At 35.4% G+C, this 15,725-nt stretch overlaps 1 protein-coding gene across 1 annotated transcript in view; it reads left to right on the top strand.

Moving 5' to 3' along the window:
- AGPS (alkylglycerone phosphate synthase) overlaps positions 1-12,413 on the top strand; it is a gene marked incomplete at both ends in the record, with an annotated part of 50,375 nt that extends 37,962 nt beyond the window's left edge. The window contains 6 exons of the mRNA XM_079539416.1: positions 1,510-1,579; positions 2,597-2,658; positions 4,187-4,276; positions 4,737-4,836; positions 5,618-5,675; positions 12,292-12,413. Of these exons, the coding sequence (XP_079395542.1) occupies positions 1,510-1,579; positions 2,597-2,658; positions 4,187-4,276; positions 4,737-4,836; positions 5,618-5,675; positions 12,292-12,413 (502 nt within the window). The remainder of the gene's footprint in view (positions 1-1,509; positions 1,580-2,596; positions 2,659-4,186; positions 4,277-4,736; positions 4,837-5,617; positions 5,676-12,291) is intronic.
- Between the last annotated feature and the right edge of the window lie 3,312 nt (positions 12,414-15,725).

The raw sequence follows: 15,725 nt of genomic DNA on the forward strand, positions 1-15,725 counted from the left end.
CTGAGTGTTCCCTTTGAAAAACATGACTTGTGCTAGTTCTTAAAAGGTAGCTTTATGAAAAAACTTCAGCTGTCTGTACACTGCACCAAGACAAGTATTTGACTTAGAACTGATGTTGTTAGAATGGAAACTAGCCCTTGTAATTATTTACAGGCCTGGAAGCTGCTTGCTTTGCAATACTGAATTATAGATTCTGAATAAAGAAGAGAAACAAAATTGCAAGGGTTAATATTCTTTGCAGAATTGATATAAGCAAATAAAGATAGAAAGCTTATTTAAAAGAGAAGTTTGTGTAGTTTGAAGAATGTGCTGAATCTCTCTGTCCTACAGACTTTTTATCTTTACAATGAAATGGGAAATACTTCACTACAGTGGTAGGCTGAGTAATGATCATGTAGTTCTATTTTGATTATAACAGTGATGAAAACTAGAAGTTTCATTTGTAAGAATATACTTTTTAAAGAAAATTTTTTGCCAGTATTAGTTTCAACTATTAACATATACAAGATGTTTTATATTTCAAGGTCATCGTTTCTGAAACTTGTTCTTTCATTCTACCACTTCAAATGATTTACAAAAATGGGATTTCACATGAGCAGCTTGCTACCTTTCAGTGATAAGAATTACGTTTATCTTTATGAGTGTTACAGCTTAATGTTGTATGCAGCAAAAGGTCTCATCTGCAGGTCCTCTCTATTTCTGGACGGTGTGAATATGGGGGATGGAGGGAGGGAAGTGGTCTGTGTTAGTAGCCTGTTAGGAAGCGCTGTCTGTGCTACTCAGTTCAGGCTATATTAGCTATCTGTTTAATGTTTTAACTTTCTGGTTTCATGTCTGGAAGGTAACCAGGTTATCTTTTTTTTTTTTCCACCCATATAACCTGCTCAGATTTAGAGTATCATCTAGGAAGACAAGCTAAAGATATACTGCCCTTGTTCTCAGATTGTTGATGCAGTTTTCATCAGACCACCGTTTAGCACTCCTTGAGAAAGTTTTGTTCTTATGTATGTGATCTTACTGTATCTGCAGTAAATGTACTGAACTGTGAGCTGTTAATGTTTTTTAGGTCATGAAATTAACAAAAGCAAAGGTCAAACAACAGTGCTTTTCCATTTGTTTGGAAACAGTGCTCTTTTCTCTGCTGCTAAGCTAGTGCTTAGTGCAGTTACAAACAAAACAGGAAAAGTCTTGCTTTCAGATATCTCATGAAGGAATAGTGTGAAGCATGTTGATTATGATAACTACACTACAAAGTTAGTCTTACAAAAATTGACTGCTTTGCCTGATCATTTTTTTTTCTTTCTTGTACCCAACTTCCTTCTCTCTGAGCATTTCAAAGGACAGAAAATGTACCTGTGTTTACAAAGAGTCAATTTGCAGCTAATGTGATACAGCTTAGAGACAGATAAACTTGCACAAATGTTTCAGAATCAAAATGTTGTTTTTCTGGTTATTTTTTGAAACTTCTGAATACTATGCTGGAAAGTTAATTAAATTCCTTAATTGCAGTGGCTTGGCAGCTGGAGAAGATAATGGACAGAGAGGATATATGCTGACATTTGTCATTGCTTACCTTCGGGTAGGTTACCTCTTGTCTCCGACTGAAACTTCTGTTAATTAATAAAACAAAACCGAAAGATATCTTTGAAGATGCTTCCTGAATTCAAAATGCAGGTTGCCTTGGATGTTGTCTTAATTAAACTTCTCCTTAGAGGATTTTATCTATTCCAGCTCTAATTCTGTAGTGTTTACTCCTGGAACTTTTCTGCAAAATACCTTATAAACATAAATTTGTGCATTTAAACAACAAAAAAAGTTACCTATAAGAAGTAACTTGGAGGATTTACTGACAGTTGCTAAATAAACCAGATCAGACTTATCAATCCACAGGTTGAAATCAGTCTGAGCTGGGAGAATACTCAAAATTTATATGTGATCGCTCAGCTCTTACTCTGAACATCCACTTATAGCCATAGTTTGAATGAGAATTCCAGAATTTCAGGGTGAATAAATTTCAGTCTGACCTGGTGCAGCTGCTTTTTTCTGAATCTTATGGGTTGAAGTGATTTTTTTATTTTTTTATTTTTTATTATTATTATTTTTTTAATGAATATTATGGGTGTCCTTAGCACTACATTTTGTTTGGCCCCTCTAGTTTGGGGCTGAATTTCATTTTATTTCAGCAGGCTGTAGGTAAAATGGGCTGAATGTTTCTTGTCTTTACGCTTCCTATGTAGAACTTAAATCCTGGATTGAACTTCAGTTTCAAATAACTAACTCTATTAGATATGGTGCTGATTAGAACAGTGGAGCTTTTGGATTGGTGCTAGCGGTACAAATATTTGTTAGTGGTGGCATACAGACACTCTGGCAAGCTGTTTTTTAGCTGTGACATGAAAATGTCAACTGTTTCAAAAGAGCTGTACCACTTCTATAACTAGTAACTAGTGTCACTGGGACAGATGGCTGTTTTTGCAAAATAGACTTTCTTTCTTAAGCAATCCAAAGTTGCTCAGCTGCTAGCTGTGTATCCTACACTGGAATCCCAGATGTTGGTGCTCAGTGTTACTGATAATTTCCTTTCTCTGTTTATTAGGATCTGGGTCTGGATTACTATGTAATAGGAGAGTCGTTTGAGACATCTGTTCCTTGGGATAGGTAAACTGATTATTCTTCAGTATTGCTTAAAACCTTGTACCTGATTTCATTGAAATTATTCCTAACTTGTGCTTGCTCAAGAGGAAACTTAATTTAATTTAAGCCTTATGTGTATGGGAGGCTCCCTGATGTGCCTCAAATCTTACAGCTGTGTTCTTGCTCAAGTTGCTGGTAAATTATGTTTCAGGATTTTCTAAATGCAGTGTAGGCAAGTATTCAGTAATATTTCTGTTCAGGTTAACATTCCATTTGGTAAGCCAGAAACCTCTTAAAGCAAAATCTAAACTGATTTTAATGCAACCTTGTCATTAATGCGAAGAGGAGACTATGGAAACCGTGATGTGAGCTGGTAACCTTGTATCTTTGCTACTAAATTTAGTGGTAGTGGTAAAATCTGGCCTCTGCTTTGAAGATCGGGAGAGTCTAAATGACTGGGAGAAACTTGAGAAGGGTGATTTTTAAAGCAAAACTGTTGTTTATTTTACTTCAACTTTATAGGTCTTGAAGTACACTCACTTGTTAGCCGTGAGTTTGTTTTTGTTCTACCTGAAAGAATGAGTTGTTGTGTAAGAATTTCAAATATTTTTCTTAAGTTGTGCTTACCAAGTTGAATGCTTTCAAGACCTTTTTATACTTTGACTAATAAGAGCTATGCAGTTTTTTTCACAAATCAGGTACCTGTACCTGACTGAATATATTTGAAAAGGATACTTTATTGCTAATCCATTGAATGGATTATTTTCTCTCGTGTATAACTTCTGTCAGAAAGCAGAGTAGCTTTATGTCTGTATAAAGTGCTTTAAAAAAATCAAGTTACACAGCATGGATGGTGCTGCACACCTTAGAGGGAAAATATATAATTAAAGAAATGATAATTTGAAAAATATGTTCTTGAATTTTTTTTTACTGCTTCGAATGTGCCTGAGTCTGCTGAGGTGGGTGTGAAGGGAAGATGAATTTCTAAAAGTGAATTAAGTGCGGCTTATGGCAAGATTTAATAACTCACTGCCATATTAAACTGATAACATTTCAAGCTGGCAGAGTAGTACAGAGGTGCAGTCTCTAGTTCTTGCCTTGCAACTTATCAAAGGTATGCCAGAATGTACAAGGCCTTGCACTTCTCTAGCTTTCTGTGAGTTGTCTTTGTGAGCTACAGTTAAGGCTCTTTTGCTGAGGATACTAAGTTTAGACAGAGAAGTGGTAAGCTCTGTTTCCTGTTGAATTCTTTTGACTTCTATTCCGTATGGAAAAGAGCTTTCATTCTGTGCTCTAATTCAGGGTAAATTTACTATTCAGGAGATGTACGAAAAGAGCAATGCTGGTTGAGTCTTAATGGAGGGCTGTTTTATTCTCAGAATAAAATCTAAAGTGGTTGAAATTGGTTTTAGAAGGCAGTCATCTTGGATTATATATGTTACCAAAAAAAAAAGGTTTTGAAGATTCAGTTACATGTTTGTGGTTGTTTTTTTCTATAAAATGGTATAAAATCTTATTAAGACTTGATATTTCAATACGTTTTCTGTTACAGGGTTTTAGACCTCTGTAGGAATGTGAAGGAAAGGATAGTGAGAGAATGCAAAGAAAAGGGTGTTCAATTTGCTCCCTTTTCCACCTGCAGGTAAGCCATGGAATGACTCAAATGCTTCCATTTCTAGAATCTGTTATTAGTAATCCAACTAAGAGGTCCCTACACTTGCTACCTAGTAGACAGTCATCTATTAATGATAGAACGAACACTACTCATCTTGACTTTTCTCTTTAACCAAGTAGGTTACATGTAATAGTAATTATTTCAAGGGATTAGTGGCACATTACTAGTCTTGGTGCTTGTCTTTGACTCTCTGGTGCATACTAGCAAAATAAGGCTAATTTCAGAACCTTAGCTCTCTGGAAATCATTTACACTGATTCACTCTTATGAAGTACGTGCACAACCAAACCTTTTTTTTTTTTTTTTTTTTTTTTTTTTTAAGTTACCCTTTAAAAATGAAGTGAGTAACTTTGAGTTGTGTAGCATGATATAATAGCTGATTTTACCATACCATAAAGCTCTGTTTGTAATGCAGTTTTCTTCTGCAGGGTGACACAAACTTACGATGCAGGTGCATGTGTCTATTTCTACTTTGCCTTTAACTACAGAGGGATTAGTGATCCTATTCATGTCTATGAAGAAATTGAGGTAAAGTATATAAGTGTGTCAGTTAAGGAAGTTAATATTCTGTAATGTATGCCAAACTTGTTGGCCAAGCTAACTGAGTTTTGTAGGAAAAATCGTAATAATCTACTTATAAAACTTTGATATTAGGAGAAGTAGACCTTAAACAGGGTACCAAGGAGTGCAAAGTGAGTATTTTAGCGTGAAAGTGTTCAAATATTTCTGCATCAACATAGAAAAAAAAATTATTTTTATATATATATATATATAGTATATAAAATATATGGTGTATATATATATATATTTTATATATATATATATATATTTTTTTTTTTCCCACAAGCTTCATGCGCAAAAGAGTAGTCATTTCTAAAGTATCTTACTTTGTCATCCAGAATCTTGAAAAATCTGAATCTAAATTCCTTTCTGAATGAGTAACTTCAGTCACTCTGGGGAATTTGTTTCCTTTTCTGTAGGCATTTATCCATCCTGTAGATGAGCTCCCCAGCCCGATAGACTAATTTAGTTTTGGCAAGTGGAAAGTGATCCAGAATATTCTGTTCTGGAACAATAGTTTTGTTGTAACAGATGTGCTTTGAAATATCTTGGCTTTTATAGGGTTCATTTGGAGAATTCCTACTTAAATTCATCTGCAGACTTGAGATGAAATGTTCACTTTTATTGTGTACCCTACATGTTTCTGACTTTTTTCATACACCTGTTAAAATGCTTACTATAGCAAGCATTTGACTAAAACCAAACATCTTGTGCATTTAATGTCTAACGTCTTATCTTTCCCATCTAGAGGGCTGCTCGAGAAGAAATACTTGCCAATGGAGGAAGTCTGTCACATCACCATGGAGGTATTATTCTCATATATGTTAATCTTTTTTAAACTAGTAAGTATACATGAATACATCAAATAGTTTTAAACAGAACATTTCATTTAATGCATTCAAAATATTTTTAAATTACTCCAAATATATTTTGTCAGTCTCTCAAGAAACTTTACACCCTTTTAGCAAATGTTCAGCAGAAGCATCGCTAGTCCCGGTCTGTTTGCACAGCATGATGTATTTATGAATAGCAGCCTCAAAACATTCCTTTGGTAGGAGATCTACAGGCTATCTGAAAAGCTGAAAAGGTAGTTTGTAAGTTTGTTATAAGCAGCTTCTGCTGAACCTTGTGTAGGGGCGTATTCATTTACATAGACAAGTTTCACAGATCTAAGAAGAGCAACTTAAAGTCCCTTGCAGTTAGGCAAATGCTGCTTACCCCTGATTCCAAACCACCTAGTGATAATATCTGCATAAAATTGCTTGACAATTTAGCTGAACTATGCATGTTAACTGTATTTCTGTCTGCTAACATCTGATTATTCGGTCTCCTCTCTTGTGGTTTGAAAATAATTTTTAATGTGTTACTAGCTTCTTTGCAAGCTGTATCTGTGCTTTAATAGTACGGTTTAGAATCAGTTAAATGTTTAATATTACCCTGATAACTTACATATGCTTTTCCCACGTATTCAGGTAGCCTGATTAATTTGCTATTCCTACCATGTAATGCTGTAAACTCAAATGTCAGGAAGATTTGTTCTGAATTCCTTTTGATTTGTGTAGCTAACTTCTCTAAACTGATTTAAAATAAATTTCTTCTCTACTCTTTTGGAGCATTGCCCAGCAACAGAAATAAGAGCAAAGAGTAAGAAATCTAATGGTTTAAAATAAAATAAAAATTATATAATTCTAAGAAAGCGCCCTGGGGGGAAAAACTGAAGTGTAGAAGCAGTGTTTTAAAACACATTGGTGAATTCCAGGGCTTGAAACTTATATCTAGGGCTGTTTCAGGCATGCATCTTTGTGATGGAAATTGCAATATCAGAATATTGAAAGGTGTGTAAATATTGAAAACATAAGTGAAAACAGTTTCAGTATTTTTAATATGCATGTATTGTTTTCTGATTAATTTTTGCTATAGTATTATAGTGGGCCAGTCAGTTCTCAAAACATGGATGTGAAATTACCCTCTTGATCTGCTACTGTGCTCTCTCCTGCTGTGGCAACTGTATTTTACTGTGACTAGCATTTCATCCATTAACTGGAATGCAGCTGTAGCTTGTCATGATTGAATGCATTTGCCCTCACCATCTGAAATTTTGCTTACAGCATCATGGGCAAGAAAAAATTACTTGTATACCATTTTGATACCCTTGCATACTTGAGCTTTCTGACTTAATAGATTTAGAAAACTTGATCTCTGTTAGACTTCTCTTGTTCCTAAATCTTTTCTGCTTTAAGTCTTTTTGTGTCTGGCAAGATAAGATTTTTTTTTTTTTTTTCTGTTCATAGTAGGTGTGCTGCTGAAAATTCGTGTAATAATATCAATTTTATTTACTGACCTTCAGGCCCTGTCATTCCTAGCTCTGCTAAAATCAGTCTGTTGGGGGTGGGGGTGGTAAAAGAAAATACTGGTGCAGTTTATTTTAGTATTTGTCTTGTAATTGTGATTAATAACAGTTGTTTTCACTATCTGGGAGCAGACAGGCTGGTTTGTCTGCCTACAATCATGCTGTGATAAATGGAGCTATTTTAACTCTGGTTTTGTGTATCAAAGAAAACAGATGTAGTCTGGGACTTGAGGCTATAGGAAATACAAAGCTTGCTTAAGTCAATCTTCATCCACTCTGAGTGAAGAAGTGGTCATATATGGCAGTTTGAGATGTGTAAAGCTCTAAATTACTTTACAGCTGGAAAAATACTAACTGCAGGTCTGCCCATAGCTACCATGCACAAGGAGAACTAAAATCGTAACACTCCTTATTTTATATTAAGACTAATTTCAGAAAGACTTAAGTTCAGATTCTTTTTAATCCCAATATCTATTCTCTCTTTTCTCAAACTAATGAAAATATTCTAACTTTCAGTCAGTTAGCAGTGCTGCAAGAGTATTTCCTGATCCTATGGCAGTTTTTGAGATTTAAACCTTAAAAGAAGCATAACTTTTTTTGTTGATGGGTTACAGCTCACAGCCTTGCTATACAAGTACAGGAACTTTCCAGTAAAGGAATTGCAGAAGTGTATCAATACCAGCCTCTCAGAGCAAGCATCTCATGGACACAAGAAGCTGTAGGAATGTCAGACATATACATCAGTGTGATGAACTTTCAGTATAACAGTGACTTGTATTTTGGAGTGGAATATCTGGACTTGTTTTTCTTGAATTCCTATTTGATAAAATGTATGCTTTTATGTACACATAAAATAACATTCGCTTAGGAAATATCACTGATTAAAACTCCTCAGTGTTAAAACTCCTCAGTATTTTTGCTTTAGAGTACAGCATGAGAAGGGAGCGGGCTGGATTTGGCCTTGATCCCTTCTGTATTGTCAAATTATGCACCAATGCAGAACTAAAAATAGATTCTTTCCATTGCAGGTGATATTCTAACTAACAACTTGTTACTTAAGAAAGTAATTATCAGCATGTGAGTTTTAGCAGAATACATTCATTTAGGCACATAACGTCATAGAAAGCAGAAGAAAATTAGTTCTAGACAAATTGACTAAATAAAGATTAGTTTAACCCAGGCTCTGTAAAAATGTGAGTTATTGTATCAGTTTCCTGGCAATCTATGTAGAAAAGCTCAGTAGAAAGAGAAAGGGATGAGCAAAACTGATGTGCAGTCAGTTTCATGTTCGGCACTGCAATTCTGTGGTATCATTAGGAAGCCATGTCTTAAGATGCACTTTGCAGTAATCCAAGCAGACTACCATATCTAGAATTATTTCCTTAGGGGAGTGGTAGAGTTAGAATTGCACATGGAACTTTTCATTATACAAGAAAAGTATCCTCTTATCTTCAAGTTAAGGACTGGAGACTGACCATGCTTAATTTTATAAGTTAAGATCTTACTTGTTAATTAGAATGAGAAATTTAAACTCTGACAGTTTTCAGACATGAGGAAACCCTAATTATGTGAAATAATCACTCAGTCGTATTTTTCTTCCTTAGTCTATTGATGATGAAAACAGAAGTGCCATCTTTGGTGTCTTTTTTCACCGAATAAATACGAAAGACTTTCTGAGTCCTCAACTTCTATTGAAGTATTAGATTAATGCACTGACCTTTCTCAGTGTATTTCAGAACTCTCTCTGGAAGAGTAATTTCTGGAAAGCAATTTCTAAGAGAGCAACATCACTTCCTTTAAGAGACTACCAGCTACAAGAAGAGCATTCTGCAGCTGGAAGAGCCCCATCCTTCTTATGACCCATGTTACTGTTTCTCCTTCTGCAGAGCTATTGCTTCCCAGAAATTACTAGAGCTATTGCTCTGCAGTAATTGCCTCTTTTCGTTGAAAGGACTGAAGCAGAGGAAGTCTAGGGCCATGTGTAGTGCCACTGGAGCCTATTTCCCCTGGGACCACACACTGCTGTAAATCTATTCTGTGCTGGGGGTAGAGCTATTCCTGGGATCCATCAGCTACACTAACTTCCCTTACAAGCCTGTTCATGTGTGCTCAAGTACTTGATTTTCCTAAGTGAGAAAACTGATTGCTGCCTGCTGTTCGCTAGCTCCATTCATAGCTAGATTCTTAGCAGCCATCCATCTGTATCCTCAAAGATGAGCAAACATAGCCTTTGTGACTATGGACTAGAATGTATCAGAAATGCAAAAAAGCATTTTTTCCAGCTTATGTGTTTCCTTAACACATGGTCTATAATGGTAATAAAACCAAAAAATGATAATGAAATCAGCTTTTGGACTGTCTTTTTGAGTTGCTACTGCACAACCTCGTTGGCTTTCTGGTTTGAGGTATGTGATTTTTTTGAAGCAGACTCTTTGCCATGCTGGGGTGTTTGTACTATGTGTAGTAAGCAGGGCTTCAAATTGAATTTGACTAGTCTTGAGTGCTGGGTCATGCTTGGCAAACATTCTGGCTTCCTAGCAGTGAATGTTTATGGTCCTAGCATGTGTCAGGAGTAGAGCAATTGCTTCTTTTAAAAATTGAATACTTATTCTCATCATTCGTTTTCAAGAATTAAAGATGCAAGATTAGGTGTCTTTAGAGGAAAAAGATGAAAGAATGAGAAGTTGTATTTGTTACTAGCTGATTCCACAGGGACTGGGGTTATAATGGTGTGGATAGTACTTATATGACCAATTTGTGGTGGTCGACAGTGTTGTGCTGAGTAAATAATTAATCTTTATTAATGAAGTTGTTATGTAGCATATAAAATGAGATTAACTTGATCTCCTGTCAGTTTTAAATAAATTACATCCTCCTGGCTTTAAAGGTAAATGGCCTACCTTCCATAGGCTAGAAACTGAAAGGTTGTTTTCTGTATTCCGTGGTAGGATCAGGCTCAACTGAGACCTTTTAGTGGTTAGGACTTCCTTTAGCCCAAAGCTGCTCTCTGGCCAGGCTTAACAGAATTAAGTAACTTTGCTACTTGTAGTCATTTTACATCCATAGAAACATGTTTTAATGGTACTGTATTTTCTTCTTCCTTTTCTTGTTCTTGATATTGATTGTATTGCCCTACAAGAAGAGGAAGAAAGAATACTCAAAGGGCAGAACTAACCTGAAGTGAAACAAACTATATTGCTTTTCTGTGTAGTGATCTCATCTGCACAAAGCTTTTCATGGTCTATAGCTGAAAAACCCATGTATATCTTATTTTCATGAACTTTTTCATTGAATGTTTGTGAAGGACCACTGTAACTAGTACAGATTTTTTTTCCTTCACAGTTCACTGATCAAATGTATGTTAGATTTATTATTGCAAAAGTATAAACCATAGAAAATTTGACAAGATAGATGTGTAAATTATCACTTTGACAGAGCTAATGATGCACTCCAAGCACCTTCTGTTTTCCAGCACTTGGTGAGCGACTTCATTAAATATGCAATGACTGTTTGGTGCTGCTCAGACAGTAGTTCAGTTCCTTGTGGAATTGCATTATTACTGGAGGTGTAAAAGAGGCAGGCATGCTAGCTGTTGGGCATCCTGCTGTGATTCTAATGTGCTCCATCTTGTTGGAGCAGTTGTTTGCAGTCTTTTCAGGACAATTACATCCATAACCACAGGACACATTCACTGAAACTATATTACAGATAACAGTTGAGAATGGTAATGACTGTTCTTCAGCTGCTTGTATATGAGCCAGTGAGAGAGGCTTGAGGTGATGGACAAACCACATCCATGCCTCTTTCTTATTTTTTTGTGTGTGGTAGTATTAAAGTTCCCCCAGATAAAAGGCAGCTACATCAACTTGCTCAGTCAAATTGTAACAGTGGTATGTTTGCACCTGAGTGGTTGGTTGTGTTTTTTTGTTTTGGTTTTTTTTGAGCTCGGCTACCACAGTCCTACTGCATGAAAAATGTTTTTGTCCTTCAGTTACAATCTTTGCTCTTTACATGAATACTGGTAATAGTTGCTTTCTATTTCTGCAGATTTCCTTCTTTCTCACGTTTGCTTTTTCAGTTGGCTTTCTAACTAGCTCATTCCTTAAGGTATAAACAAATATACTCTGTTCTCCAGAGGTGTCTCTGTAATTTATTATTCTGATGACAGTTTGATGGTTACCCTGAGAACAGGGCACAAAAGGTGGCTTGAATTTAGGTTCAGATACTCTTAAAGCATCTGCCTCTCAAATCTTTACTATATCACATCATACTAACAGATGGGTTGTGACAAGGTAAGGCTGACAAGGTAAATGCTATGCTATGTTTAATGAAAGAATGGCCAATATTTTGCACGATCTGTTAAATCAGACTTGATGACTTGGTTAATTAGTGTATGAATACTTGGCCATTTAACAGAACCATTGTGAGAATTTAGTGAAAGGAGTTCTTAAATGGCTAGTGTTTCAGCTTTGCTTTGTGTTTGGTGTACGTTGTGACTATCCGTTTTAACATGGAAAATAAGCTTTTGTGTAATAGTGTCTGCAAGTGCCAGCCTGTGCAGAGCTTTTTAAATAAAACGAGATGTGCTGGTGACTGATAACTAGTCTTCAAGCTTTCTCTTTAGAAAATATTTTTTTGTTATTTAAACCAATACTGTTTTAAGTTTGCTTCTGATTCTTGAGTGCATTCTTTAAATCAGTCAAGAGGTGTGGAGTTCTACTTTTTAGTGATGTCTTATTTGGTTTTCTACTTAAAAAAACTATCAAATTCATCTTTTGAAAACTTACTGCCAAGCACTATTTCAGTAGAACGGGTGATTTCGGCCTAAGCTTCATCTAAATTTCATAGTTTCTAAAGAAAGTAGACAGTGTGGAACACAGTCTTCCTCTGGGAGTATGCAGAGCTTAATGAGCTTGATAGTCTGGTGGGCTCAATAAATCAAATAAAACAAAACATTTCTCATTTTTGAATAAAAGCATTTATCACACAGTGTTTATTCATTCATGGTCACAAGATTGATTGGCTCCTAGAATCCTGCCGTATATTGAAACTCTTTGTTTTTGTTTTTGCAGTAGGCAAATTGCGGAAGCGCTGGATGAAGGAGAGTATCTCTGATGTTGGCCTGGGAATGCTGAGATCTGTTAAGGAATATGTGGACCCCAATAACATCTTTGGAAACAAAAATCTTTTATAAAGCCCTTCACAACGTGGTGTACTGAAACTTCTTCAAAATTACTGTTGAAATTCTTCCATGTTCATTGTACTGATATCCCAGTAATCAAATATAGCATAGCCGAAACTTTAAAACTAGTATCTTACATTGATTTTTGCCATCCCCTGCTCCCCAATAAAGTTTAAACATTGCTGTTAACGTTTATGGATTTTTACTTATAATGCTCTTAAACAACCCACTGGGCATAAAGTACATTACCAGCCAGGAAATGCTAATTTGGTTTCCCAAGTTTGGCTAGGCAACACAGCTGACAATATTTTCAATGCTGGATACAGCCAGCTGTTTCTTACTAAAGCATCCCCCTGCAAGGAGAACAAAGACTGACAACAGTGTTTTCTACAGAAGCAGCTGCTCAACCCAGCCTCTTGCTAAAGGAAAGCTGCTAGGAGACAGATGAGATTACACCAAGGAGTACTTCTCTGTGCTGAAGAATTAGGTATGTAACAGATTTGTAACCAGCGAATACTTAAAGCACAAATGTAGGCTTTAATCAAAAAAGACGATGCAAGCTAAACTGTTTCTAAGAAACTCAGTCTCCCACCTTAATAACAATTGTAAAATTGTAAACAATTGAGCTGTTCTGAGTTGTATTTGCATTGCTGGGATTATCTTAAATTAATCATAGGTCAGTCACTGTAAGTTTTGTACAATCGACATTTCTCACTGTATGTTAATAACAGGTTTGTAACAAAACTTTGCCTTCATCTGTACTGCAGTCCTAGTGTGTATGGTTTTGCTCTTGTTTTTGTTTATTTTGCAGAAATGCAAAATATCTTTTTCAGTAAAAGAAAAACAAATTTTGGCTATTCAAGTGAAACTGCCCAGCGCTGTCTTTTGAAACAGTCTCAATGGTTTAATAAAACTGAAGTGGACATACTATCATTCTGAAAGTGAGGTTTCCCTTTTTAGTTTTGTACAGTTTCCTATGGCCTTGATGAATCATTTATCTACTTCACTAGTAGCCGCAACTTTAATTATCCATTTAACTTTAAGAAAATGAAATATTTTCTTGATCAGCATGGTATGCGAGTAAGCATTTTTACATTGAAACTTGAATCTTGATCAGTAAAACAAACTAAAAGTATTTGTCAGTACTCATGACACAATTGTAGGGTGGTTATTTTCTTAAAGCATGTTATTAACCTTTTTGATAATTAATGTATATGATTGCATAAGAAGAAAAAAAACCCATGAACTGGCCTTTGAGGACACAGTCTCTCTAGCCAACTGCTTCACAATGCTGTAGTGTCAGTTTGGACACCTTTTTTTATTAGTATTGCCCTTAATGAGATGAAAAAAAAAAAAAGTATTGTTTTTAAACTATTTTAGAGTACTGTTTAATTAGCTCTTAGTTTTGGTAGTACAATGAAAAGAATAGAAAATGCTCAAGAAACTGCATATCAGACAAAACCTTGAACTTGTGTAAAAATTAATTTCAATTCTGTAGTTGAAATGATGAAAACCCAAAGAATAGTTAAAAATCGCTGCAAAATGCATGCTGTCGAAACACTAAAGGAAAACTTTTCATAATCTGCAGGACATGAAATAGGTGGTTAACACAATATTTGTAATGCAGCTAGGTTTATTTCTGGTGGTCTATTTCACGACAGTTTGATACAGTCTAGTCTTTTTTTTGTTCTTGGCCCAGAGTTTGTATTTCAGCAAACAAAATAACAGGTAGAGTTTGTTTTAGGAAACTGACTTTTCACAGTGTGGTTAAGTGTTCCTTCATTTATATGTACTCAATGATGTCTCAGCAAAGTGAATCTGTCCATGTTTATGCAGGGGAATTCCTCATCTCACATACTGCACAATAGTGGCTGCTTGACCACCGCTGGAATCTTGCCGGTGACTACTATCACTAACATAGACACCTTTCTAGGAGTTGGTAAATATGAAGGGTGTTTTCATCTGTCCCTCAGTGAAATTGTCTAGCTATGAATAATCAGTTTTGGAGGAAAGTGTGTGAAGCCTTTTTGTAAAATGATGGCACAAACATAGAACAAGTTTCATGATTCAGTAACACCTGTCTTAAGATTTTGACTTGAAGTACTACTCAGCCCTGCCTCTTTAACTTTCTGGCTATGGCTTTCGCAATCCTTGCTTTATTAAAGTTTCACAGGTAAAACTTACGTATGCTTTCTATTTCTAATCTTCAAGTAGCCACTGGCTGTTGAACTTATTTAAAATGCAGTAAAGATTTTTACTGTGTATCAGTTGTCCTATGGGAAGGTGAAATAACATGTTATAGGAGTCCCAAAGTTATACTGTTGCATAACACTGAGGAGAAGATGAACTACAACTATAATGGATGTTTTTGCTAATGACCACCTGATTGCTGTCTTCCTAAATATTTTTTCTATCTTAAAAACTGACTTGAACTCAGTGAAATTATGGTTAAAACAATATAGTACTGATGTCTTTAATTATTTCACATCTAAATTCCTAATGAAGATAGTGAAGCATTGTACAAGTTCAGGAGCCCATTTAAAAGAAATTTTCCCTTTTAGTATTATGTCTTCCACCACTCTTTTCCTTCTTTATTCTCTTACTTTTTTGAGAAAGACTTTCCACTAGCTGCAGCCTATTTGGAGAGGAAGCTTGATCCATTGTTGCATTGCCTCCTACAATCCATGTAGATCAAAAGTGTATCTTGGTATACCACATAACTTTTTTCAATTGGTTAACTATTTTGGCTATATGTAGGTTACAAACAGTTTTACTTAAGATTGTCATGACATACTGTTACACAGCTTTGGTTCTCTTGGAAGGAAGAAAGGTGCTGAGTGAGTATGGCATGACTGCGAGATCTATTTACATTGGGTTAGAGCTTTCTGAAAATTTGGAAGAGAATGTCATAAAAGAAAAAATGAAAATTGCCACAGGCTCTACATCTTATTTGAAGAAAAAAAAGTCTCTTCTTGACTTTACTCACAATACAGTAGTTACATTAAGATGTCATCTTTGCCTTACAGCTATGAACAAAGATCAGACCAAATAGTTCTTCCATAGCAATGTTAATTAACTTACACCAATTTCAAAGGCAGGGATACATTAGCACTGAAATCCAGAAAACACAAATCGACTTATTTCTCAAATCTTGGAAATGTGTGTTCATCAAAATTGTAATTCAACTTTTGCAAATAAAGCCAAACAGTGTTTGTCATTTTAGTGTGAGATTAACTGTAAAACTTTCAGTTGTAATGTTAAGAGATAATAGAACCTTATATTATTAATAAAAGCAAAATGGGTCTAAACCAGTATGTGTTTCTG

This window comes from Tetrao urogallus (assembly GCF_951394365.1).
Source record: "Tetrao urogallus genome assembly, chromosome: 8".
In the NCBI taxonomy this organism is placed as follows: Eukaryota; Metazoa; Chordata; class Aves; order Galliformes; family Phasianidae; genus Tetrao; species Tetrao urogallus.